Source organism: Bombina bombina, chromosome 3 (genome assembly GCF_027579735.1).
Source record: "Bombina bombina isolate aBomBom1 chromosome 3, aBomBom1.pri, whole genome shotgun sequence".
Taxonomy (NCBI): domain Eukaryota; kingdom Metazoa; phylum Chordata; class Amphibia; order Anura; family Bombinatoridae; genus Bombina; species Bombina bombina.
Genome location: NC_069501.1, coordinates 1147487622 through 1147515121, shown reverse-complemented (window position 1 = coordinate 1147515121; position 27500 = coordinate 1147487622). Strand labels below are relative to the sequence as shown.

The window sequence follows — 27500 nt, the reverse complement described above, 5'->3', positions numbered from 1 at the left end:
TGTGCAGAGGGAGAGAAGAATCCCGGTGACAGTACATATGTACAGCCCTTGGGTCACTGATGTCGAAATTCGTCTGTTTCTTTGTCGCTACTTTGATGCTGTTCAAGGAGGTAGCAATCAATTTGGGACTTTCAATGGAAAGCGCAGGTTCTGGGTGCGGTTTGTGCCACATGAATTAGGTATTGGTGGAAAGAAACACCCTCCACAGACTTTTGCCATTGGTGGAAATAGAGGTTTCCTATACTATGATGACATACCTCTGTTTTGCCGTAGTTGCAACCTGTTTGGTCACATTGCTGAAAATTGTCCAGGTGCCAGATGTCGAAATTGTGGGGAGGAGGACCATCTTGTTGCCCACTGTAGTAAACGCTGGACCTTTGATCTGTGTGGTTCTTCAAGTCATCTGTGCAGTATGTGTCCTTTGATGTTGCAGGGGCTTGATAGAGTGAAGTTTTCCTACGCTGATGTTGCAAAAAAAACATCTTCAGTTGCGGTTGAGGCATCTGTGAATGAGGAGGAGCTCTCTGAGGCATTGAATTCTATATTATCTCTTTTGTGTAAAAAAAACTGCATTTGGGGTTCCTGTCAGAGAGATGTCTGATGCTCCTGTGGTGGTTCCTGTGGCTGAGAAGGTGGAGGAAGCCCACTCTAATCTTCAGGAGGTGGATCTTGCTACATCTAATGTAATAGCTGCTTCTGATGTTATTGAAGCGCTGTTGCCAGATTCTGTGGATGATACTGTTGCTGTTCCTGGGACAGAGAATTTTTCCTTCACTGAGTCATCTTGTGATCCTGCTCCTGATGCTGTTCTTGGTGAAGGGGAGAACATTGATTGGTCTGCTGTTGTGTCCTCTGGTTCTGAGGAGGATATGGACACTGCAGGGAAAAAATCTGCCTCCAAGCGGAAAAAAGGTGCGGATTCTGATGGATGGGTGAGTCCTGATTTGGATCTTCCAGTAGTTAAGATTGCAGATCCAGATACTGCAAGTGATGCTGACTCTTTAATTTCAGTGTTTCCTTCTGTCTCTACTAAAGATGTTCCCTCTGACTCAAGCCAGTGTATAGGTGACTTTTCTGATGCCTCTTCTATTGGTTATCTAGATAAAAGAGATGTGAACCAACTTGCAGAAGTTACTGGGGAGCCTAGGAGGTCGGAACGTCACAGAGGCAGATTTAAAGGATCTCCTTTGAGTCCTAAGAAAAAGAAAGGAAAGAAGAAGTCCTGATGTTTTTTGTTTTTCTTTAATTTATTTTTGTGATGTTTCTGACCATTTCTTCCCTTAATGGCGGGTGTATGAAAACTATAGCAAGGAGAGCTGCAATTTTTAAGTTATTATCTGTATGTTCTGCTAATATTTTTTGTTTGCTGGAATGTGGTCTCTCTGAACATCCTAAATGTGCTGACAGGGAATATGGTCTTAAAGTATGGTCTTGTTCCTCTGATAGGAGTGGGGGGGTGGGAGTTTTGTTTAAGGGGTTTTGCTTTTCTATCCTTAATGTAATTCATATTGTCCCAGGTCGGGTTCTTTTGGTTAGTTTTAGTTTTTGTGGGACTGTTTTTCTTTTGTTTAATGTATATGCTTTTCCAAATAGGGTAGAACGTTTGCTTAATTTTTAAACATTAAAGTTTTTTTCTGCCAGGTTGAGAGCCAACTTTTTTGGTTGGGGATTTTAATTGTATTAAGAATGGGGACAAAGAGGGTGGGAGTGATTGTAGGGTGGATAGCTCAGGGAAGTTTTTAGTTGATCTGTTTAAATCTTTCGGTTTGAAGGATGCCTTCGGGTCTGTTTCATTTTCCGGGGAGGGTTTTCCTTTTTTAGTGATAGTGGTGGGATAAAATTTTGAATTGATTTTAGTTTTTTATCTAAATTTCTATGTGTTGATGATTTTTCTTTAAAGCGGATGCCCTTTACGGATCATGCCCTTTTAATGTGTAAGGTGAATTGTGATTTGAAGATCAAGTATGGTAAGGGTGTTTGGAAACTGAATGTGGATTTGTTAGAAGATGAGAAGATTAAGCGTCAGTTTGTTAGGATGTATGAAAGTTGGTGTGAAAGAAAGTGTGATTTTAGTAATGTGCTTATGTGGTGGGAATGGTTGAAGGTGGAAATAAAGAGGTTTTTTATTAAGAAAGGCTGTGAGAAAGCTAGAAAGGAAATGGCGTTGTATGATAAATGGTATCTGAGGTTGTTGTATTTGTATGAATTGAGAAATTGTGGTATTGATGTGCATGAGGAAATTGCTGAAGCAAGAAAGATAATTAAAAAGTGTATGCATGAAAAAGGAAAGAAAATTGTTTTTATGGCAAGATTGGAGAAAATGGAAAAGGATGAGTCTTGTAGTAAATATTATTTTAAGAAACTTTTGAACGAAAGACTGGTTTTGTTAGTGTTTTTGATAAGGTTGAGTGTGAAATTAATGCTACGGAATCGGATGGTGTTTTGCGTGAGTTCATGAGTTTTATAGTGAGCTGTATAAAGAAAAGACAAGAGATTTTTTTATTGGAAAAGGAGTTGTTGGAAGACATTGAGGTTAAGTTGGAAAAATATGATAATGATTTGTTAGAAAGGGATCTAAGTTTGGATGAGATTGCAGAGGTTGTTAGGAGTTTTAAGAATGGTAAGGTACCTGGTTGTGATGGTTTGCCTGTTGAATTTTATACTTGTTTTTGGATTTTGATTGGGATAGATATGTTGGATGTTTGTAAGTTTGTTTTGAAAATGAATGTGTTGCCTGTTTCAATGAGGAAAGGTTTGATTGTTATCCAAAAAGGGTGATAAGAGAGATTTGAGGAATTGGAGGCTGATTACGTTGTTGAATGTTGACTATAAGGTTATTGCAAAGGTGAAATTTGATGTGGGTTTGAAAGGCTTGGAAAGTTGGGAGAATGTTTTTGATAAAGTGAGTAGAAAACTTCAGTTTTGGTCTTTAAGGACTTTATCTTTGGGAGGGAAAATGTTAGTTATTAAATCGGTTTTGATCCCTATTATGTTATATTTGGCAACAAAAGAAAACTTGATGTGATAGAAATATTAAAATATAACTTTTATTGGGTTCAAATAAAATAGGAATAACACTTAAAACCACACTTAGGTACCGACTGTATGGAATGATTCCAGCAAACTATTATAGAGATTGTTTGTGGCCACCACTTGAGGACACCTTGTTGAATGAATGTCAACTGAAGTATAACTTGCCCTTTAGTTGTAATTCAACAGTTGTATTATGCGCTGTAGATTGCATATAAATTGGTATCCAATATGATACCTGTTGCATTAATCTATTAAGGCAATTTAATAAATAACGTTATACCTTATCAGTAGGTATCTCCTGTGTAGTATTATATATATATAACAGAACAGTAACAACACTCACAGATAGTGTCTGAGCTGCTGAAATTGCAGTTGCCTGATCAGAAACTGAATTGTTATAAACTCACTCGAAAGCTCAATATCAATAATTCCTGATAGATTAATTTTGTGTGTGTAAATTTAGGTAATGATTGAAACTGTGTTATAATAAACTCCCCTATTGGGGTAGTCAGTATATATTGTATATTTTAATTGTTCGTCAACTGGATGAAATAACCTTTAATGGTAGGTTTAGGTTTCACTGTGGTTATGCATAGATCACAAAATATAAAACGTAAGATACCTCACCTAAACCGATGATACCTTTTAGCTAAATACGGAAATTTAATCCTAACTATGTGGTAGTAGATAATACCTATAATAAGGTGCTTGTTATTCAGTATTGGCCATGTGCTGCAGTAACTTTTAAGGTACAGTTATTATTCGTTGGTAATACTGAGTATTGGTGATTGTTTGCAAATTCACTTGTGCTCTGTATGTTTTTATTACAACTCAAATGAGACAATAATTGAGTGTGCATCCGTTGTAATAGTGTTGCTAGATCACTATCATATAAATACTAATCCGATACTGATGGATTGTATAAATTATTTGGTACACACAACAACTAAGAAATTGGTTGTATTCCGTAGCTTGTGAGTCATATAACAGCCGTAATCTATATTCAGTATTTAGGCTTGATTTAAAATTTCACACTCACAACTAATTTGATAGGACTCATTCATACCTTGCCAGCGGAATACATTCCATATAGAATGTGTTGTTACACACTTCACTGCATTTTAATTTCTTATACGTTAATGGTGTATTAATAAGTGAAATGTGTTATCTGCTTTTTACTATCAACACCGAGTGAGCAATTGCTATTCAGACACAGTGCAGCTAAATTTCAGCTTGACGACTGTGGATTCAACGTCTATCACACAGAGAGACGTGTAAAATGCAATATATAGAGTGCCTGCTCCGGTGGTTGGTTATGAATGAAATTGGGAGTGTGTGGGAATTTGTTAACTAAGTACAGTGACGTACACAGATTACGGCTGTATTAAATTCACGGCTGTGCAATATAACTAATAGTAATGTTGTTCAATCTCTGATGTGCATCGGATAACACATTTCACTTATTAATACACCATTAACGTATAAGAAATTAAAACGCAGTAAAGTGTGTAACAACACATTCTATATGGAATGTATTCCGCTGGCAAGGTATGAATGAGTCCTATCAAATTAGTTGTGAGTGTGAAATTTTAAATCAAGCCTAAATACTGAATATAGATTACGGCTGTTATATGACTCACAAGCTACGGAATACAACCAATTTCTTAGTTGTTGTGTGTACCAAATAATTTATACAATCCATCAGTATCGGATTAGTATTTATATGATAGTGATCTAGCAACACTATTACAACGGATGCACACTCAATTATTGTCTCATTTGAGTTGTAATAAAAACATACAGAGCACAAGTGAATTTGCAAACAATCACCAATACTCAGTATTACCAACGAATAATAACTGTACCTTAAAAGTTACTGCAGCACATGGCCAATACTGAATAACAAGCACCTTATTATAGGTATTATCTACTACCACATAGTTAGGATTAAATTTCCGTATTTAGCTAAAAGGAATCATCGGTTTAGGTGAGGTATCTTACGTTTTATATTTTTGCAGTTTTAATTAATGTTTATTTAATACCAGTGATCTATGCATAACCACAGTGAAACCTAAACCTACCATTAAAGGTTATTTCATCCAGTTGACGAACGATTACAATATATACTGACTACCCCAATAGGGGAGTTTATTATAACACAGTTTCAATCATTACCTAAATTTACACACACAAAATTAATCTATCAGGAATTATTGATATTGAGCTTTCGAGTGAGTTTATAACAATTCAGTTTCTGATCAGGCAACTGCAATTTCAGCAGCTCAGACACTATATGTGAGTGTTGTTACTGTTCTGTTATATATATAATACTACACAGGAGATACCTACTGATAAGGTATAACGTTATTTATTAAATTGCCTTAATAGATTAATGCAACAGGTATCATATTGGATACCAATTTATATGCAATCTGCAGCGCATAATACAACTGTTGAATTACAACTAAAGGGCAAGTTATACTTCAGTTGACATTCATTCAACAAGGTGTCCTCAAGTGGTGGCCACAAACAATCTCTATAATAGTTTGCTGGAATCATTCCATACAGTCGGTACCTAAGTGTGGTTTTAAGTGTTATTCCTATTTTATTTGAACCCAATAAAAGTTATATTTTAATATTTCTATCACATCAAGTTTTCTCCCCTACTCATTTATTCCCTAGGGAATAATTAGTGATATGCCAAGAAAGTGGCGTATTAGTAGGTAAATAGGTCCTTTCAATTCAGTAGTGCCATTGGTTTCCTTTCAACTTCATGTTATATTTGGCGTTCGTTTTTTCGCCTCCTGAGAGGATTTTTTGGAGAATTTTGAGAGTGTTGTTTTCTTTTTTCTGGAGTTCTGGTATGGAGCGTTTGAAAAGAGATGTTGTTGTTAAGAGTGAGAATGTTGGTGGTAAGGGTTTTCCAAATGTGGAGAGATTTTTGGCTGTGAAATATGTAAGTAGGTGTGTGGTTCTGAGTGGTAAGGATAACATGGCTGGTTGTATGGTAAAGTATGCTTGTGGAAATGTTTTAAGACGATATGGTTTGTTTGAGATTGATAGAAAGAAACCGGTATGTTTTGCTGTTCCGTGGTTTTATGTAAGGGTGGAATGTTGGATTAAAAAATATGGTTTGGAGAATGTTAGTAGGGAGATGTGGTGTGCAAACAGAATGGTGTTGAAAATGTTGGAGAAGAAGGAAGGTCTTCAGTTGATTGGGGGTTTAAATGAGAATGAATGCGTGTTGGTATGGAAAAATGTGTGTAATAAGTATTTGGTGAATAGGCAGAAAGATATTAGTTGGATAAGTGTGCATAAGTGTTTTCCGACAAGGGATTTTCAGAGAGTGTCGTTTAGTGGCTTCAGAAGTGTGTCCTAGAGATGGTTGTTGTCAAAGCGAGAGTGTTATTCATTTGTTTTGGAATTGTGAGTATGCTAGGGATGTTTGGAGGAGTTTGAAAAGGTCTGACTGGAGTGCAGTTTTTTACTTTTAATATGATGATGTATGGTTTGTGTGGAAGTGGTGTGGAAAAGGAGAAAGCAAGATTGATATGGTTGTTGGCATGTTGTGTGAAGGAGGTGTTGTGTGATGTGCGTAATATTTTGATTTTTAAGAAAGAGGTAGTTACTGTAGGTAATTGTGTGGGTATGATCCGTGGGAAGTTGTTTTTGTATTTTTCTTTTGATAGGAGGCGATATGGGGAATTAGATTCTGAAGGCATCTGGAAGACAAAGAAGTGGAAGGATTGGATTATTTAGTTTTTAGGTTATTTTTCGCCAGTTTGTTTTTGTCTGTATTTGAAATATGTTTAATTTTATTCTGTGTGATTATTTAAGTTTGCATTTTTTTTTTTGTTTTTTTTTTTTCTGACAAAAGTTTGGGTCAATATTTCAGTTGTTTTTTAACAAGAGATATTTTGTTTGCATTTGTTATTATGATTTTATTTTGTATATATGCATATATAATTATTTTTCTAATAAAAAAATTACGAAACGTTCGTCTGGGGTTTTGCTGTTTCTCTCGTTCAGAGAGGGATTGCCTGATATTTTGGGGCTGGACTGTACTGTGAAGTCAGGATCAGACTGATATGCTTCAGGAAAGTTCTTCTCTGTGAAAGGCACATGTTGAGCAAAAAGCTTCTTGGGTGGTAACTAGCCATAGAACAAGCTATTATGCTATTGTTCGTTCTCAGGTTGAGCGCTTCTCTCTTTTTATTTATATATATATATATATATATATATATATATATATATATATATATATATATATATATATATATATATATATATATATATATATATATATATATAATACATTTCATTCTTGCTTGAAACTTGCCCTCTGCTTCATCAATCCGGAACTTTGAGGCCTTAGGTGACATTTGAAAGAAAGGCTTTCAGCACTTCCCACCCCTCGGTACACAGGGTAAAAAGTGTGTATAACACTGTCTGTAACCAACTTTGATTGCTGATCAATGCGGACCACGGAAATAAGCTACCACAGTTGTTTGGTTCTTGCTGGTTTATATGTAACCCGTGGCGTCTACAATACAGAGTATATTAACTGCGCAAACTAAACTACTTCCTCAATATTTGACAAAATTGGAAGAGTGAGAGAGACTGACTGACTACTTTGGGACCTCCCTTTTGCTCTCTTTCCCTTTTAATAAAATATTGTGTGTTTAAGATCCCTGCACCGTACATACCGGTACGTACCACCTAGCTAATTTTACTATTCTTTGAGCAGGAACATTTGTCTTTATGGTATTATGTTAGTACTGAATACTGTTACCTGTACCTGTTATGGTGCCTCATTTTGTTTTTCTTATATTAAAAAACAAAAAAAGTACTGTAATGAGGTTTGGTTTTGTAATTATGTCTCATATGGCTGCAAATAATGTAATAGTGTTTTATAACAAACTTACATTTATTGATATTGCTTATTTTCTTCCTATTATTAAACCTCAATTTAAAAAAAAAATGTGGACTATCTTTAAGGGAAAGGAAACCTAAAATTTTTCTTTCATGGTTTAGAAAGAGCATGCAATTTTAAACAACATTCCAATTTACTTCTATTATGTAATCTGCTTCATTCTTTAGATATCCTTTTTTTAAAGAAATACACATGGATGAGCCAATCACACGAGGCATCTATGTGCAGCCACCCATCAGCAGCTACTGAGCATATGTAGATATGCTTTCCAACAAAGGATATACAGAGAGTGAAGCAAATTAGATAATAGAAGTAAATTGGAAAGGTGTTTAAAATTGCATACTCTTTCTAAATCATGAAATAAAGGAAATTGTGGGTGTCCCTTTAAAGTCTTGTCTGCATCATTTTATTTAAAATATTTTTCTGTAGTCAAATTCTCTAGTTATATTTCTGTTGATGACAAATGTTCTATGATTTTGCGTTGTTTCTTCTTTATTAATTGCGCACTCCACTTATAATTCTCAACAAAGTACTAGGGCACGAAATCAGACGCTCCACTTAGCCTGACACCTTTTTGCATAGAAATAAACTACAAACTGCACTCTCTGAAGAAACTTTTATTAATACAGTAGCTGTTGTTTATCTGTAATGTCAATAATATGAATTCTAGTGCTATATGAGAGCTTAGTGTTAGAGTATATTTAGCAGATATCCTTTTACTAGTTCACTGTCAGTAGTTTGTGTATAAACAGGTTCTATAATCCATTTATGTGTATAAATCATTTTATTTTCTATCCCAGGGGCCTGTGAAGGAACCCTTGCTTGTTCCACCTGTCACTTGATTTTTGAGGACCATATATTTGAGCTGTTAGACCCTGTTACGGATGAAGAGATGGATATGCTGGACCTTGCATACGGCCTGACTGAAACGTAAGACAAATATTGTAAGAATTTTTTAGAGCAGTTGTAGTTTTTGTTTTCTGTGCCATGAAAATAAGTTTATTTTCTTCTTAAATGGAAAGAGTCCAGAGCTGCATTCATTAATTTTGGGGAAATAAGAACCTGGCCACTAGGAGGAGGCAAAGACACTCCAGCCAAAGGCTTAAATACTCCTCCCACTCCCCTCATCCCCCTGTCATTCTTTGCCTTTTGCCCCAGGAGGTTGGCAGAGAAGTGTCAGAATTTATTTTGTCTCTTATGGAGGGTAGTACTCTTCGACATGGGACAGGAGTTTTAAGTAATCCTATCAGTCTCTCAGTGAGGGCTTGGATGAAAGTTAGAGTCCGGAGATGCAGGCAGAGTCTTTCTGCGAAACCATCCCAACTCATATTAACAGCTCCTCAAGCAATCAGCGTTGTCCAACTTCGCTTCGCTGCCTGCTTTCTTCTCTCAAGTCCATGGCGGAGGCGATGCTACTATCCTTCACACTTGAAGGGCTGTGTTTCTGTTCCACGGCGTAGATTCCGGTAAGATCGTTTCATTTTACTTTCTTCATGAATATACTGTAATTCAGATGTTTTCCTGTGAGTCTACCACCTTGCGGGTCTAACAACATAAGGGTCTCAGTGAGTCTCCTTTAGTATCTTGGAATCAAAGGTTAATATCTCCTGAGGGGGGTTGTTGAACAGGGGGGGGTTTAATCATGTTTATGTGATTCAAAACCTGCTTATGTGTGGTGTTAATTGGGCTCATGGTTTGGAACATTAAGGCCTCTGGAAGTGACGTGACCTTATGGTTGGGCGTGCTTTTTTGGACTGTACGGTTCACCTTGTGGCCAGGTGTGATTACGTTCCGTCTTCCATTTCCGCATTCCTGACTGTGTGGTGAAGGAGAAATTCTAGTCCACAGAGGTCTGGTTCATAGGAGGTGGTGAATGCCCTAGCCATTGTGCATGTCAGGTGCCTTTTAATTCTTAGTCCTTATCTGCATATCCTATATCCAGTTATGGAGGATTCTGATGCTGAAACTGTTCAAATTTCTGATTCAGTTATGGAGGATTCTGGTACTGAGACTGTTCAAATTTCAGATTCAGTTATGGAGGATTCTGATACTGAGACTGTTATTTTTTTAATTTCAGATTCTGGGTCCGGTGATGAATCCGGATTGGCCTCATTGACACATGTCAACCAGTTATGTTCTGTATGCCATATGAGAGCGCCTTGTTCCTCGGGCTTGGGGAATCAAGGGACAGCTGAGCTATCCGCCTCTGGGGGTCCCGTCCTCCGAGAGGCGAGTTTCCCTACTGCTCCATACTTCTACACATGCGGGTAACCCAGTTTATGATTATTGCTCCATGCTGGGCGGCATGTTTCCCCTGGAGGTTGCAGCACGTTTTTGCTTTCACATATTTTTTTTGCGATTTGTGCTCGTGCCCTTTTGTCCTGGGTCTCCCGTCTTGGGGAGGGCCTCTACAGTTCCCTGCAGGTGTAACTGTCCCTGAATGTTGTGCCTTTCGTTACAGAATTGCACGCCTTAGCGTATTGCTCAGACAAGTTTTTCAGTTATTAAATGACCCTATCCTTATCGGATACGGGAATTTTCAGTCTGCTAATTCGAATGGTGCACCTCATTAGACATGTGGGGATGATGTAATCTGATTGTTATTTCTTTCATGTAATTAGCAAGAGTCCATGAGCTAGTGACGTATGGGATATACATTCCTACCAGGAGGGGCAAAGTTTCCCAAACCTCAAAATGCCTATAAATACACCCCTCACCACTCCCACAATTCGGTTTTACAAACTTTGCCTCCCATGGAGGTGGTGAAGTAAGTTTGTGCTAGATTCTACGTTGATATGCGCTTCGCAGCAGGCTGAAGCCCGGTTTTCCTCTCAGAGTGCAGTGAATGTCAGAGGGATGTGAAGAGAGTATTGCCTATTTGAATATCATGGTCTTCCTCTAGGGGATCTTTTTCATAGGTTCTCTGTTATCGGTCGTAGAGATTTCTTCTCCTACCTCCCTTTACAGATCGACGATATACTCTTATATACCATTACCTCTACTGATTCTCGTTTCAGTACTGGTTTGGCTATCTACTATATGTAGATGAGTGTCTTAGGGTAAGTAAGTCTTATTTCTATTTATGACACTCAAAGCTATGGTTGGGCACTTTATATGCAAAGTTCTAAATATGTGTTTAAACTTATATTTGCCATGATTCAGGATAATCAGTATTCCTTCATTCAGACTGTCAGTTTCATTTTTTTGGGAAAATGCATATAAATTTTATTTTTCTTACCTTAAAATTTTCAATTGACTTTTTTTCAAATTTGCGGGCTGTTAGGCTCGCGGGTGCAGAAAATGCTTCTATTTATTGCGTCATTCTTGGCGCAAGACTTTTTTGGCGCAAAAATTTTTGTAATTTCCGTCGTCATAGTTGGCGCCAGAAGTTTTCACGTAATTGCGTAATTTTTTTGATGTATGTGTATTGCTGACGTTTTTTTGGCGCCAAAAAATATGGGCGTCATTCTTGGCGCCAAAAATGTGGGCGTCATACTTGACGCCAGTTTTTTTCACATTATTTCAGTCTCACTTTTTAGTTGCTTCTGGTTTTCTAGAGGCTTGTTTTGTTTTGCATTTTTTCCCATTCCTGAAACTGCCATTTAAGGAATTTGATAATTTTGCTTTATATGTTGTTTTTTCTATTACATATTGCAAGATGTCACTACCTGACCCTGGATCAGAATCTACTTCTGGAAAAGCGCTGCCTGATGTCGGTTCTACCAAAGCTAAGTGCATTTGTTTACTTTTGGTAACTGTTCCTCCGGCTGTAGTTTGTGTTAGTTGTCATGATAAGCTATCCAACGCTGATATTTCCATTAGTAATAATCCATTACCTGTTGTTGTTGTTCCTTCAACATCTAATGTTCATGATGTTCCTGTTAATGTTAAAGAATTTGTTTCTAATTCTATTCGGAAGGCTCTGTCTGTTATTCCTCCTTCTAGTAAACGTAAGAGGTCTTTTAAAACTTCTCATATTTCAGATGAATTTTTAAATGATCGCCATCATTCTGACTTATCTATTTCTGATGAGGATCTTTCTGGTTCAGAAGATTCTACCTCAGATATTGACACTGATAAAGCTTCATATTTGTTTAATATGGAGTTTATTCGTTCTTTACTTAAAGAAGTGTTGATTGCATTAGATATGGAGGAGTCTAGTCCTCTTGATATTAAAACTACTAAACGTTTAAATTCAGTTTTTAAACCTCATGTAGTTATTCCAGAAGTTTTTCCAGTTCCTGATGCTATTTCAGAAGTAATTTCTAGGGAATGAAATAGTCTGGGTACTTCATTTACTCCTTCTCCAAGGTTTAAGAAATTGTACCCTTTGCCATCTGATAGATTAGAGGTTTGGGGAAAAAATCCCCAAAGTTGATGAGGCTATCTCTACTCTTGCTAAATGTACTACTATTCCTACGGCAGATAGTACTTTGTTTAAGGATCCTTTAGATAGGAAGCTTGAATCCTTTCTAAGGAAGGCTTATTTATGTTCAGGTAATCTTCTTAGACCTGCTTTTTCTTTGGCTGATGTTGCTGCAGCTTCAACTTTCTGGTTGGAGGCTTTAGCACAACAAGTGTCAGACCATAATGCTTATAGCATTGTTAAACTCCTTCAACATGCTAATAACTTTATTTGTGATGCCATTTTCAATATTATCAGAATTGATGTCAGATATGTCTTTAGCTATTTTAGCTAGAAGAGCTTTATGGCTTAAGTCTTGTAATGCAGATATGACTTCTAAGTCAACTTTGCTTTCTCTTTCTTTCCAAGGTAATAAATTATTTGGTTCTCAGTTAGACTCAATAATTTCAACTGTTACTGGGGGGAAGGGAGCCTTTTTACCTCAGGATAAAAAATCTAAAGGTAAATATAGGGCTGCTAATCGTTTTCGTTCCTCTCGTCAGAATAAGGAACAAAAGCCTGACCCTTCCTCTAAAGGAACAGTTTCCGTTTGGAAACCTTCTCCAGTCTTGAATAAATCCAAGCCTTTTAGAAAGTCAAAACCAGCTCCCAAATCCGCATGAAGGTGCGGCCCTCATTCCAGCACAGCTGGTAGGGGGCAGATTACGATTTTTCAAAGATGTTTGGATCAATTCGATTCAAAGTCTTTGGATTCAGAACATTGTTTCACAAGGGTACAGAATAGGTTTCAAGATAAGACTGCCTGTGAGAAGATTCTTTCTTTCACGCATTCCAGTAAACCCAGTAAAGGCTCAAGTGTTTCTGAAATGTGTTTCAGATCTGGAGTCAGCTGGGGTAATTGTGCCAGTTCCAGTTCTGGAACAGGGCCTGGGGTTTTATTCAAATCTGTTCATTGTTCCAAAGAAAGAGAATTCTTTCAGACCAGTTCTGGATCTAAAAATATTGAATCGTTATGTAAGGATACCAACATTCAAGATGGTGACTATAAGGACTATTCTGCCTTTTGTTCAGCAAGGGCATTATATGTCCACAATAGACTTACAGGATGCATATCTTCATATTCCAATTCATCCGGACCATTATCAGTTCCTGAGATTCTCTTTTCTAGACAAGCATTACCAGTTTGTTGCACTTCCTTTTGGCCTAGCAACTGCTCCAAGGATCTTTTCGAAGGTTCTCGGTGCCCTTCTTTCTGTAATAAGGGAGCAGGGTATTGTGGTATTTCCTTATTTGGACGATATCTTGGTACTTGCTCAATCTTTACATTCTGCAGAATCTCACACGAATCAACTTGTGTTGTTTCTTCAAAGACATGGTTGGAGGATCAATTTACCAAAGAGTTCCTTGATTCCTCAGACAAGGGTAACCTTTTTGGGTTTCCAAATAGATTCAGTGTCCAAAAGAGACGTCTGAAATTGGTTTCAGCTTGTCAAAACCTTCAGTCTCAATCTTTCCCTTCTGTAGCTTTGTGCATGGAAATTTTAGGTCTCATGACTGCTGCATCGGACGCAATCCCTTTTGCTCGTTTTCACATGAGATCTCTTCAGCTTTGTATGCTGAACCAATGGTGCAGGGATTATACAAAGATATCACAATTAATATCCTTAAATCCCAATGTCCGATCTTCTCTGACTTGGTGGTTAGATCACCATCGTTTAGTTCAAGGGGCCTCTTTTGTTCGTCCAACCTGGACTGTGATCTCAACAGATGCGAGTCTTTCAGGTTGGGGAGCTGTATGGGGATCTCTGACAGCGCAGGGGGTTTGGGAATCTCAGGAGGTGAGATTACCAATCAACATTTTGGAACTCCGTGCGATTTTCAGAGCTCTTCAGTTCTGGCCTCTTCTGAAGAGAGAATCGTTTATTTGTTTTCAGACAGACAATGTCACAACCGTGGCATATGTCAATCATCAAGGGGGGACTCACAGTCCTCAGGCTATGAAAGAAGTATCTTGGATACTTGTATGGGCGGAATCCAGCTCCTGTCTAATTTCTGCGGTTCACATCCCAGGTATAGACAATTGGGAGCGGATTATCTCAGTCGCCAGACGTTACATCCGGGCGAATGGTCTCTTCACCCAGAGGTTTTTCTTCAGATTGTTCAAATCTGGGGGCTTCCAGAAATAGATCTGATGGCCTCTCATCTAAACAAGAAACTTCCCAGGTATCTGTCCAGATCCAGGGATCCTCAGGCGGAAGCAGTGGACGCGTTGTCACTTCCTTGGAATTATCAACCTGCTTATATCTTTCCGCCTCTAGTTCTTCTTCCAAGAGTGATTTCCAAAATCCTAATGGAGCGTTAGTTTGTACTGCTGGTGGCTCCAGCATGGCCACACAGGTTTTGGTATGCGGATCTCGTTCGGATGGCCAGTTGCCAACCTTGGACACTTCCGTTAAGGCCAGACCGTCTATCTCAAGGCCCATTTTTCCATCAGGATCTCAAATCATTAAATTTGAAGGTATGGAAATTGAACGCTTAATACTTGGTCATAGAGGTTTCTCAGTGATTAATACTATGTTACAGGCTCGTAAATCTGTGTCTAGAAAGATCTATTACCGAGTCTGGAAGACTTACATTTCTTGGTGTTCTTCACATAAATTCTCTTGGCATTCTTTTAGAATTCCTAGAATTTTACAATTTCTTCAAGATGGTTTGGATAAGGGTTTGTCTGCAAGTTCCTTGAAAGGACAAATCTCTGCTCTTTCTGTTCTTTTTCACAGAAAGATTGCTAATCATCCTGATATTCATTGTTTTGTACAGGCTTTGTTTTGTATCAAGCCAGTCATTAAGTCAATCTCTCCTCCTTGGAGTCTCAATTTGGTTCTGAGGGCTTTACAGGCTCCTCCGTTTGAACCTATGCATTCTCTGGATATTAAATTACTTTCTTGGAAAGATTTTTGTTCCTTTTGGCCATCTCTTCTGCTAGAAGAGTTTCTGAGTTATCTGCTCTTTCTTGTGAATCTCCTTTTCTGATTTCTCCAACATAGGTGTGTCCGGTCCACGGCGTCATCCTTACTTGTGGGATATTCTCTTCCCCAACAGGAAATGGCAAAGAGCCCAGCAAAGCTGGTCACATGATCCCTCCTAGGCTCCGCCTACCCCAGTCATTCTCTTTGCCGTTGTACAGGCAACATCTCCACGGAGATGGCTTAGAGTTTTTTAGTGTTTAACTGTAGTTTTTCATTATTCAATCAAGAGTTTGTTATTTTCAAATAGTGCTGGTACGTACTATTTACTCAGAAACAGAAAAGAGATGAAGAATTCTGTTTGTATGAGGAAAATGATTTTAGCAACCGTAACTAAAATCCATGGCTGTTCCACACAGGACTGTTGAGAGCAATTAACTTCAGTTGGGGGAACAGTTTGCAGTCCCTTGCTGCTTGAGGTATGACACATTCTAACAAGACGATGTAATGCTGGAAGCTGTCATTTTCCCCATGGGATCCGGTAAGCCATGTTTATTACGATTGTAAATAAGGGCTTCACAAGGGCTTATTTAAACTGTAGACTTTTTCTGGGCTAAATCGATTGATTATTAACACATATTTAGCCTTGAGGAATCATTTTATCTGGGTATTTTGATATAATAATATCGGCAGGCACTGTTTTAGACACCTTATTCTTTAGGGGCTTTCCCAAAGCATAGGCAGAGCCTCATTTTCGCGCCGGTGTTGCGCACTTGTTTTTGAGAGGCATGGCATGCAGTCGCATGTGAGAGGAGCTCTGATACTTATAAAAGACTTCTGAAGGCGTCATTTGGTATCGTATTCCCCTTTGGGTTTGGTTGGGTCTCAGCAAAGCAGATACCAGGGACTGTAAAGGGGTTTAAAGCTTAAAACGGCTCCGGTTCCGTTATTTTAAGGGTTAAAGCTTCCAAAATTGGTGTGCAATATTTTCAAGGCTTTAAGACGCTGTGGTGAAAATTTGGTGAATTTTGAACAATTCCTTCATGTTTTTTCGCAATTGCAGTAATAAAGTGTGTTCAGTTTAAAATTTAAAGTGACAGTAACGGTTTTATTTTAAAACGTTTTTTGTACTTTCTGATCAAGTTTATGCCTGTTTAACATGTCTGAACTACCAGATAGACTGTGTTCTGAATGTGGGGAAGCCAGAATTCCTATTCATTTAAATAAATGTGATTTATGTGATAATGACAATGATGCCCAAGATGATTCCTCAAGTGAGGGGAGTAAGCATGGTACTGCATCATTCCCTCCTTCGTCTACACGAGTCTTGCCCACTCAGGAGGCCCCTAGTACATCTAGCGCGCCAATACTCCTTACTATGCAACAATTAACGGCTGTAATGGATAATTCTGTCAAAAACATTTTAGCCAAAATGAACCCTTGTCAGCGTAAGCGTGGCTGCTCTGTTTTAGTTACTGAAGAGCATGACGACGCTGATATTAATATCTCTGAAGGGCCCCTAACCCAATCTGAGGGGGCCAGGGAGGTTTTGTCTGAGGGAGAAATTACTGATTTAGGGAACATTTCTCAGCAGGCTGAATCTGATGTGATTACATTTAAATTTAAATTGGAACATCTCCGCATTTTGCTTAAGGAGGTATTATCCACTCTGGATGATTGTGAAAATTTAGTCATCCCAGAGAAACTATGTAAAATGGACAAGTTCCTAGAGGTGCCGGGGCTCCCAGAAGCTTTTCCTATACCCAAGCGGGTGGCGGACATTGTTAATAAAGAATGGGAAAGGCCCGGTATTCCTTTCGTCCCTCCCCCCATATTTAAAAAATTGTTTCCTATGGTCGACCCCAGAAAGGACTTATGGCAGTCAGTCCCCAAGGTCGAGGGAGCGGTTTCTACTTTAAACAAACGCACCACTATTCCCATAGAGGATAGTTGTGCTTTCAAAGATCCTATGGATAAAAAATTAGAAGGTTTGCTTAAAAAGATGTTTGTTCAGCAGGGTTACCTTCTACAACCCATTTCATGCATTGTCCCTGTCACTACTGCCGCATATTTCTGGTTTGATGAACTGCTTAAGGTGCTCGATAGTGACTCTCCTCCTTATGAGGAGATTATGGACAGAATCAATGCTCTCAAATTGGCTAATTCTTTCACTCTAGACGCCTCTTTGCAATTGGCTAAGTTAGCGGCTAAGAACTCTGGGTTTGCTATTGTGGCGCGCAGAGCGCTTTGGTTGAAATCTTGGTCGGCTGATGCGTCTTCCAAGAACAAGCTACTAAACATTCCTTTCAAGGGGAAAACGTTGTTTGGTCCTGACTTGAAAGAGATTATCTCTGATATCACTGGGGGTAAGGGCCACGCCCTTCCTCAGGATCGGCCTTTCAAGGCAAAAAATAGACCTAATTTTCGTCCCTTTCGTAAAAACGGACCAGCCCAAGGTGCTACGTCCTCTAAGCAAGAGGGTAATACTTCTCAGGCCAAGCCAGCTTGGAGACCAATGCAAGGCTGGAACAAGGGAAAGCAGGCCAAGAAACCTGCCACTGCTACCAAGACAGCATGAAATATTGGCCCCCGATCCGGGACCGGATCTGGTGGGGGGCAGACTCTCTCTCTTCGCTCAGGCTTGGGCAAGAGATGTTCTGGATCCTTGGGCGCTAGAAATAGTCTCCCAGGGTTATCTTCTGGAATTCAAGGGACTTCCTCCAAGGGGGAGGTTCCACAGGTCGCAGTTGTCTTCAGACCACATAAAAAGACAGGCGTTCTTACATTGTGTAGAAGACCTGTTAAAAATGGGAGTGATTCATCCTGTTCCATTAAGAGAACAAGGGATGGGGTTCTACTCCAATCTGTTCATAGTTCCCAAAAAAGAGGGAACGTTCAGACCAATCCTAGATCTCAAGATCTTAAACAAATTTCTCAAGGTCCCATCGTTCAAGATGGAAACCATTCGAACTATCCTTCCTTCCATCCAGGAAGGTCAATTCATGACCACGGTGGATTTAAAGGATGCGTATCTACATATTCCTATCCACAAGGAACATCATCGGTTCCTAAGGTTTGCATTCCTGGACAAACATTACCAGTTCGTGGCGCTTCCTTTCGGATTAGCCACTGCTCCAAGGATTTTCACAAAGGTACTAGGGTCCCTTCTAGCGGTGCTAAGACCAAGGGGCATTGCAGTAGTACCTTACCTGGACGACATTCTGATTCAAGCGTCGTCCCTTCCTCAAGCAAAGGCTCACACGGACATTGTCCTGGCCTTTCTCAGATCTCACGGCTGGAAAGTGAACGTGGAAAAGAGTTCTCTATCCCCGTCAATAAGGGTTCCCTTCTTGGGAACAATTATAGACTCCTTAGAAATGAGGATCTTTCTAACAGAGGCCAGAAAAACAAAGCTTCTGGACTCTTGTCGGATACTTCATTCCGTTCCTCTTCCTTCCATAGCTCAGTGCATGGAAGTGATCGGGTTGATGGTGGCGGCGATGGACATAGTTCCTTTTGCGCGCATTCATCTAAGACCATTACAACTGTGCATGCTCAGTCAGTGGAATGGGGACTATACAGACTTGTCTCCGAAGATACAAGTAAATCAGAGGACCAGAGACTCACTCCGTTGGTGGCTGTCCCTGGACAATCTGTCTCAAGGGATGATGTTCCACAGACCAGAGTGGGTCATTGTCACGACCGACGCCAGTCTGATAGGCTGGGGCGCGGTCTGGGGATCCCTGAAAGCTCAGGGTCTTTGGTCTCGGGAAGAATCTCTTCTACCGATAAATATTCTGGAACTGAGAGCGATATTCAATGCTCTCCAGGCCTGGCCCCAGCTTGCGAGGACCAGGTTCATACGGTTTCAATCAGACAACATGACGACTGTTGCGTACATCAACCATCAGGGGGGAACAAGGAGTTCCCTAGCGATGGAAGAAGTAACCAAAATTATTCTTTGGGCGGAGTCTCACTCCTGCCACCTGTCTGCTATCCACATCCCAGGAGTGGAAAATTGGGAAGCGGATTTTCTGAGTCGGCAGACATTGCATCCGGGGGAGTGGGAACTCCATCCGGAACTCTTTGCCCAAGTCACTCACCTGTGGGGCATTCCAGACATGGATCTGATGGCCTCTCGTCAGAACTTCAAAGTTCCTTGCTACGGGGCCAGATCCAGGGATCCCAAGGCGGCTCTAGTGGATGCACTAGTAGCACCTTGGACCTTCAAACTAGCTTATGTGTTCCCGCCATTTCCTCTCATCCCCAGGCTGATAGCCAGGATCAAGCAGGAGAGGGCGTCGGTGATCTTGATAGCTCCTGCGTGGCCACGCAGGACTTGGTATGCAGATCTGGTGAATATGTCATCGGCTCCACCTTGGAAGCTACCTTTGAGACGAGACCTTCTTGTTCAGGGTCCGTTCGAACATCCGAATCTGGTTTCACTCCAGCTGACTGCTTGGAGATTGAACGCTTGATTTTATCGAAGCGAGGATTCTCAGATTCTGTTATCGATACTCTTGTTCAGGCCAGAAAGCCTGTGACTAGAAAGATTTACCACAAAATTTGGAAAAAATATATCTGTTGGTGTGAATCTAAAGGATTCCCTTGGGACAAGGTTAAGATTCCTAGGATTCTATCCTTCCTTCAAGAAGGATTGGAAAAAGGATTATCTGCAAGTTCCCTGAAGGGACAGATTTCTGCCTTGTCGGTATTACTTCACAAAAAGCTGGCAGCTGTGCCAGATGTTCAAGCCTTTGTTCAGGCTCTGGTTAGAATCAAGCCTGTTTACAAACCTTTGACTCCTCCTTGGAGTCTCATTTTAGTTCTTTCAGTTCTTCAGGGGGTTCCGTTTGAACCCTTACATTCCGTTGATATTAAGTTATTATCTTGGAAAGTTTTGTTTTTAGTTGCGATTTCTTCTGCTAGAAGAGTCTCAGAATTATCTGCTCTGCAGTGTTCTCCTCCTTATCTGGTGTTCCATGCAGATAAGGTGGTTTTACGTACTAAACCTGGTTTTCTTCCAAAAGTTGTTTCTAACAAAAACATTAACCAGGAGATTATCGTACCTTCTCTGTGTCCAAAACCAGTTTCAAAGAAGGAACGTTTGTTGCACAATTTGGATGTTGTTCGCGCTCTAAAATTCTATTTAGATGCTACAAAGGATTTTAGACAAACATCTTCCTTGTTTGTTGTTTATTCAGGTAAAAGGAGAGGTCAAAAAGCAACTTCTACCTCTCTCTCTTTTTGGATTAAAAGCATCATCAGATTGGCTTACGAGACTGCCGGACGGCAGCCTCCCGAAAGAATCACAGCTCATTCCACTAGGGCTGTGGCTTCCACATGGGCCTTCAAGAACGAGGCTTCTGTTGATCAGATATGTAGGGCAGCGACTTGGTCTTCACTGCACACTTTTACCAAATTTTACAAGTTTGATACTTTTGCTTCTTCTGAGGCTATTTTTGGGAGAAAGGTTTTGCAAGCCGTGGTGCCTTCCATTTAGGTGACCTGATTTGCTCCCTCCCTTCATCCGTGTCCTAAAGCTTTGGTATTGGTTCCCACAAGTAAGGATGACGCCGTGGACCGGACACCCCTATGTTGGAGAAAACAGAATTTATGTTTACCTGATAAATTTCTTTCTCCAACGGTGTGTCCGGTCCACGGCCCGCCCTGGTTTTTTTTTTTTTTTAATCAGGTCTGATATTTTATTTTCTTTAACTACAGTCACCACGGTACCATATGGTTTCTCCTATGCAAATATTCCTCCTTAACGTCGGTCGAATGACTGGGGTAGGCGGAGCCTAGGAGGGATCATGTGACCAGCTTTGCTGGGCTCTTTGCCATTTCCTGTTGGGGAAGAGAATATCCCACAAGTAAGGATGACGCCGTGGACCGGACACACCGTTGGAGAAAGAAATTTATCAGGTAAACATAAATTCTGTTTTTTCATCAGGATAAGGCCGGCGGTGTTTCGGACTTCATTTAATTTTTTACCTAAGGTTGTGAATTCTAACAACATTAGTAGAGAAATTGTTGTCCCTTCATTGTGTCCTAATCCTAAGAATTCTCTGGAGAGATCTTTACATTCTTTGGATGTAGTAAGAGCTTTGAAATATTATGTTGAAGCTACTAAAGATTTTAGAAAGACTTCTAGTCTATTTGTTATCTTTTCTGGTTCTAGGAAAGGTCAGAAGGCTTCTGCCATTTCTTTGGCGTCTTGGTTAAAGTCTTTGATTCATCATGCTTATGTAGAGTCGGGTAAATCCCCGCCTCAAAGAATTACGGCTCATTCTACTAGGTCAGTTTCTACTTCCTGGGCTTTTAGGAATGAAGCTTCTGTTGATCAGATTTGCAAAGCAGCAACTTGGTCTTCTTTGCATACTTTTACTAAATTCTACCATTTTGATGTTCTCTTCTTCTGAAGCAGTTTTTGGTAGAAAAGTACTTCAGGCAGCTGTTTCAGTTTAATTCTTCTGCTTATAATTTCAGTTTTTTCATTATAAGATTAAAACTTTTTGATTTGGGTTGTGGATTATTTTTTCAGCGGAATTGGCTGTCTTTATTTTATCCCTCCCTCTCTAGTGACTCTTGTGTGGAAGTTCCACATCTTGGGTATCTGCTATCCCATACGTCACTAGCTTATGGACTCTTGCTAATTACATGAAAGAAAACCTAATTTATGTAAGGACTTACCTGATAAATTCATTTCTTTCATATTAGCAAGAGTCCATGAGGCCCACCCTTTTTTGTGGTGGTTATGATTTTTTTGTATAAAGCACAATTATTCCAATTCCTTATTTTTGATGCTTTCGCTCCTTTCTTATCACCCCACTTCTTGGCTGTTCGTTAAACTGAATTGTGGGTGTGGTGAGGGGTGTATTTATAGGCATTTTGAGGTTTGGGAAACTTTGCCCCTCCTGGTAGGAATGTATATCCCATATGTCACTAGCTCATGGACTCTTGCTAATATGAAATAAATGAATTTATCAGGCAAGTTCTTACATAAATTATGTTTTTATTGAGATCTTTCCCAGTTTATGGAAGATCAGGGCTCCGTTTGGCTGGTCCTGCAGGTAGGCCTGTTTCTTCTTGGGCGTTAACCTCCGATTTGCCTTATATTTTCTTTTTATCCGATATAATGTTTTTTATTTTGTTTACAGTTTTCTTCGGGAACCTTTTGGGATTGATACTCTTTGTTACTTCATCGGAAGTTGTTTTGGACATGTTAGTCCTATGTTAAAAAAATGTCTGTTTTCCTTTCTTCCCCTCTGAGGGAGGATTTATGCAGCTTGCCGGTTAGGGCCCTGGGTGCAGGCTGGTCCTGTTGGGTTTGTTCTGTCTTGTGGCTGTTCAGACACGTGGCGCTGTTCTGCTTGGCTGGTCCGGTCGAGGCGCTGAGTGCCCAGGTTATCATTTGTTTTACATGTTTCAACTAAGCATTCGAGAGGACCTGTAGGTCCGTGAAGCGGAAAGGATTGTTTCAGTCCTTATAGCCTTCAATCATGGATGACTGGGTCAGTGGAGTTTCCGCTGCGTCACTCTCTCTTACGTCTGGTATTATCAGACCCTAGAGTTTCCTCCCCCACGCAGTGGAGGGTTGGAGGGCTTAGCGCCCTCTTACCGCTGTTTGAGAGGTTTTGCCTTCTTTTTTAAAACTCTGGATTTGTCTTTTTTGGACTTGGTCCATCAACAGCTTTTAGTGTATATAGCTGACTAGCATGCGGAAGGTTTGCAGTTTGAAACCAGCTGCAGCTCTTTGCACCTTGAATGTGTTCTCGCAAGCTTTTTAATGGAACCAGCTGCAGCTATTGCACATTGACCGTGTACTGTCTAGCTGAGTTATAAGACCTTCTTGGTCTTCTTCCGTTGTCTCCTGGGGAGTTAGGTCTCCTTTTAGGGACCTGGGTTCCCCCTGGGAGATGGTTGATCCCTGGGGGGGATATTGAGCTTAGTTCGGGGCTTCCCGGAGCTGGGAAGACTTTGCGCCTTTCCTCCCTGTATTCCTCTGTTTGTATGGAGGTGATGTGGAGACTAGCCCTGCTCGAGGGGTTTGGACCTTGAGGTATCTCTTGCTTTGTTGTCCTGAGGCTGTTTGAGAGGTCTAGTGGCTCTAGGGTCATAATACGACTTCTATCGCCTTGCTCCTTGGAGCGTAGGACTTTAGCAAGGGGTGGTTTTTTTTTCCTTCGGTCGGGACTTAAGAGTTCTTCTCGTTATCCGGATTGATCTGGATATTGCATTCTTATCCTTAGTGTCTGTTTTTTTTGTCAGACGGGGTGTTCAGTTCTTGGGTATTGTTTGATTGAACAATTGGGTGCCCGGACCTGTTTTCTCCCTGAGGCTTCCGGATGCTGATGCTTCACTCTGCGTTTTTCCTTGTGGACCCAGTTATGGGTTGTTACTGGAATCTTAGGCCTCAGGGCTGGTTTGGGGTTCCCCAGTACTGGGAACTTAAGTTATGTCCCTTACTCAATCTACCTGACCTGGTCATGGAGTGTCTGTTATTCATTAGGCTTGATGCGCATTAGGGTTGGATTCCCTAGGTCAGCTTGCTATTATTGGGCCCATTTGGTTCTTTGTGAGGTGGGCTCACTATTGGAGGTTTTCTTTTATGGATGGTGGTGACATTTTGGTTTCCTTCGATTCTCCTTTTGCCGTGTCCCTTTGGGAGTTTAGACTGGTGTCCCCTTCTTTAGTGTGGGGGGAGTGGTGAGGAACCGACTGTTGGGCGATGGTGTCTCCTGGAGAACTGTTGGCTCAGTTGAGTCTGATTTGCGGTCTCTCGCTTGGCTTCTGGACTATCTGCGGGTCAGTATCCGTGGGGCATTTCCTTTTAAGGTTTTTTTTTTTTGTTGGGTAGGGGTTCAGGCCAGGTGCACCTGATATTTCTTCTACTGGTCCTTGTTCCTCGGCTGAATGACTGGGGGATGAGGGTAGTGGGAGGAGTATTTAAGCCTTTGGCTGGGGTGTCTTTGCCTCCTCCTGGTGGCCAGGTTCTTATTTCCTAAAAAGTAATGAATGCAGCTGTGGACTCTTTCCATCAAAAGAAAAGAAAAGGATCAGGTAAGCATTTATGTTCTGTGTGTTTCAAAAATATAATTGCAGGCTTTAAAGGGATATAAAACGCACAATGTTCCTGTCGTGATTTAGACAAACCATACAATTAAAACTTTTAACGCCATTATGGCATTCTATTCCACTTTAACCGCACCAGGCTTTAGCGCCGTTAGAACAGAATAGAACGTTGTCCTAAAGCCATCTGCGCTTTCATGATGTGATTGGGGTCTGGAGGGCGTGCCTAGCGTCATAGGGACGCCCCCTGACCCTATCCCATTATTGAAACGTTGTCCTGATGTATACAAATTAACCCTGTCATCAAGGGGTTAAAAAAACTTTAATTTACTTCTATTCTCAATTTTTCTTTGTTCTTTTGGTATCTTTTGTTGAAAAGTAGGGACGTATGCTTAGGAGCCGACCCATTTCTGGAGCACTTAATGGCAGCAGTTTCTTCAACAGAGAATACCATGGGATCTAAGCAAATTTAATAATAGAAGTAAATTGGAAGTTTTTTTTTATTAAATGGTATGCCCTGCATGAGTCAAAATAGAATTTTTTGAGGGGTTTCATATCCCTTTAACTTAAATTTCTTTTCATGCTAAAAAAAAGTTTGAACTCTTATTATACATAGAACAGGAATAAAAAGTAATGTATCTGTAATCTCTTGGTGATTCAGTCCTTTCCTGTCCATGACAACTAAGCAACATACTTAAACCAATAATCTTCTATTAGTAAGCTAAATATACAAACACTTAAAGGGACAGTTTACTGTATATTGTGTTTCCCTTTTATGTGTTTCCAACAACTTGTTATACCAATAGCAGGCTATAAAATGTATGATAAATTGCTCCTTTATGCTTTTGAAAACCATAATCCATTAAAATGGGTGAAACTTGTAAGTACATCAGCTCTCCGTATTGTATCCCTTTCTGTACACACAAATGCTTCCTTATTGTATATGTCTGTATACCAAAGCCCAATACACAGAGAGAACAATGGGAAATTAGCACTTTATTATTACTTATCTCTCCTAACCCTGTCTGGGAGTGTAATTTCTTCTGCTGATATGCTTACACAGCTTTTCTATAGCTAATACTCAAGTATTGATATTTTGAGTTTAGGTCAGGATACAAAGGGGAAAAACATTTTTTTCAAATGCTGAAATAAAGGTGAAGGGGTTATTTGTGAATACACTCCAGCAGGTAAACTGGATCATTGGGAACAAATTGAATGGTAGAAAAAAATAGGGTACACTGTGCCTTTAAATGGACAGTAAACCCAAAAAACGTATTTCATTATTTAGATAGAGAATACAATTTTTCAAAAGTTTCCAATTTACTTCTATTATCAAATTTGTTTCGTTCTCATGTTGTTCTTTGTTGAAGGGATACCCTTCAACAAAGAAGGGATACATGCTGCTTTACACTATTGCACTTTTATTTATTTGAGGCACAATGACCTTATGATACAGTGAACAGTTGCAATTTCACAACATATCCAATCGGACAGAAATTTAAAGACACAAGTTTATCCTTTGCCAGTGTGGCAATCATTATTTTAGTATTGTACAACACAACACTTTTTTTTATTTTTTTGGTTTGTTTAATTACACATATAATATACAGTATATATATGCTTTTGATGCCTAAATGATAAACTATTTACATATATTTGATACACATCCGCATTTACGGGTAAGTTCTCTTATTAAAAATTGGCTTTATAGTGCAGAACATTTATCTTTTGTTTAGCCTTTTAAAAAAATTCTTTATAAATATTTATTTACAATATAGTAGCTCCTTATACAAAATGATTAGTAAATGCTATTTTCAATTTGTTTTATTTGCAGTATAACTTTTTACTTAGACAGTCTCTCTTATGAACTATATGTCAAAGACTCTACTTTAATACTGGGTAACTTTTTTATGTGAATTGTATGAGTCTTCTCAAAACCTATTAAATATGTGTATTAAAATACAAGGGTTAATATATTTTGTGCAGGTTTTTATTGTTAAAACTATATAACACCTTTTTGGTTTTCTGACCTTTGCTACCTCCATTTTTTTTCTCTTCATATCAAGGTCGAGATTGGGTTGCCAAATCTGTTTAAAGAAATCTATGAATGGAATGACCGTAAAAGTCCCGGAGGCTGTAGCGGATGTCAGACAAGCAGTGGACGTGGGCAAGAGTTCATAAAACCAGATTTAATGGACTGCCTTCCAAATTTTATTTCCCACTAATTACTAAAAATCATTATTTTATGTCGTAGGTTATATGTTAACAATATATTTGTTAGTTTTGACTTTATATGACAACATATGTACACTTCTATAATTGTAATGGATGAGGGAGATGAGGCTCTCGCTAAACTTTATAGAAGCATTTGTTGCATGATTTTAATTCACTGAAGTGCCTTGATAATACTTGGCACCTATGTACATGAACTCCTGCTTGTGTTTTTAAGAGCTTGTATTATAGAAAACACATCTGGATCCCAGACCTATTTCAGAGATTGATTCACATTATGACACTAGAACAGGAGGCAATTTTGTGTTTAGTTTTTACCTCAGCTCAACAATATTACTGAAAACGCAAAGGGGGTTTACTGTATGTCCTTTTCCATTTTATGAAAATTGTGCCATTATTTTTATTATTATTACAATGAAGACATAGTTTTCTATATATAGTAAGATATGTTCTGTATGAAAGCAATGGTGATCTATTAAATAAATCATTTTCAGTAAACAACATGTCTAACTATGTCCATTTACATTAGAAATGTAATACTTCTACCTTAATACCAAAGTTTCTGTGCTGAAAAATCTATTTAATTTTATGCTTGTGGGTTATGTCACTGTCCATTGATAGGGCTATGGGAGTCCTCATTTTCATCAGTGATCATCTCTCCGCAGGAATTCAAGTTGAGCACAAATAAACATTTGATTTTTAAATTTAAACAGCTTTAATGTCTTTTCAAACTGAAATATTTTTCATCATGTGAAATAGTGCTCTTCCACATATAGTACATGTTACAAATGTCTTTGTTCCATAAGTAAGTGTGGCCCTTGTCTTGGATGAAGTTGCATGAATACAGACCATAATTTGGAGACTATCTTAAAGGGACATTAGGCACTAAAGTCATTGC

At 39.4% G+C, this 27500-nt stretch overlaps 1 protein-coding gene across 1 annotated transcript in view; it reads left to right on the top strand.

The window, feature by feature from the left end:
• Positions 1-27312, top strand: part of FDX1 (ferredoxin 1) — a 90786-nt gene extending 63474 nt beyond the window's left edge. The window contains exons 3-4 of the mRNA XM_053708538.1: positions 8767-8896; positions 26437-27312. Coding sequence (XP_053564513.1) covers positions 8767-8896; positions 26437-26551 — 245 coding nt within the window. The 3' untranslated portion in view covers positions 26552-27312. The remainder of the gene's footprint in view (positions 1-8766; positions 8897-26436) is intronic.
• The last annotated feature ends 188 nt before the right edge of the window (positions 27313-27500 follow it).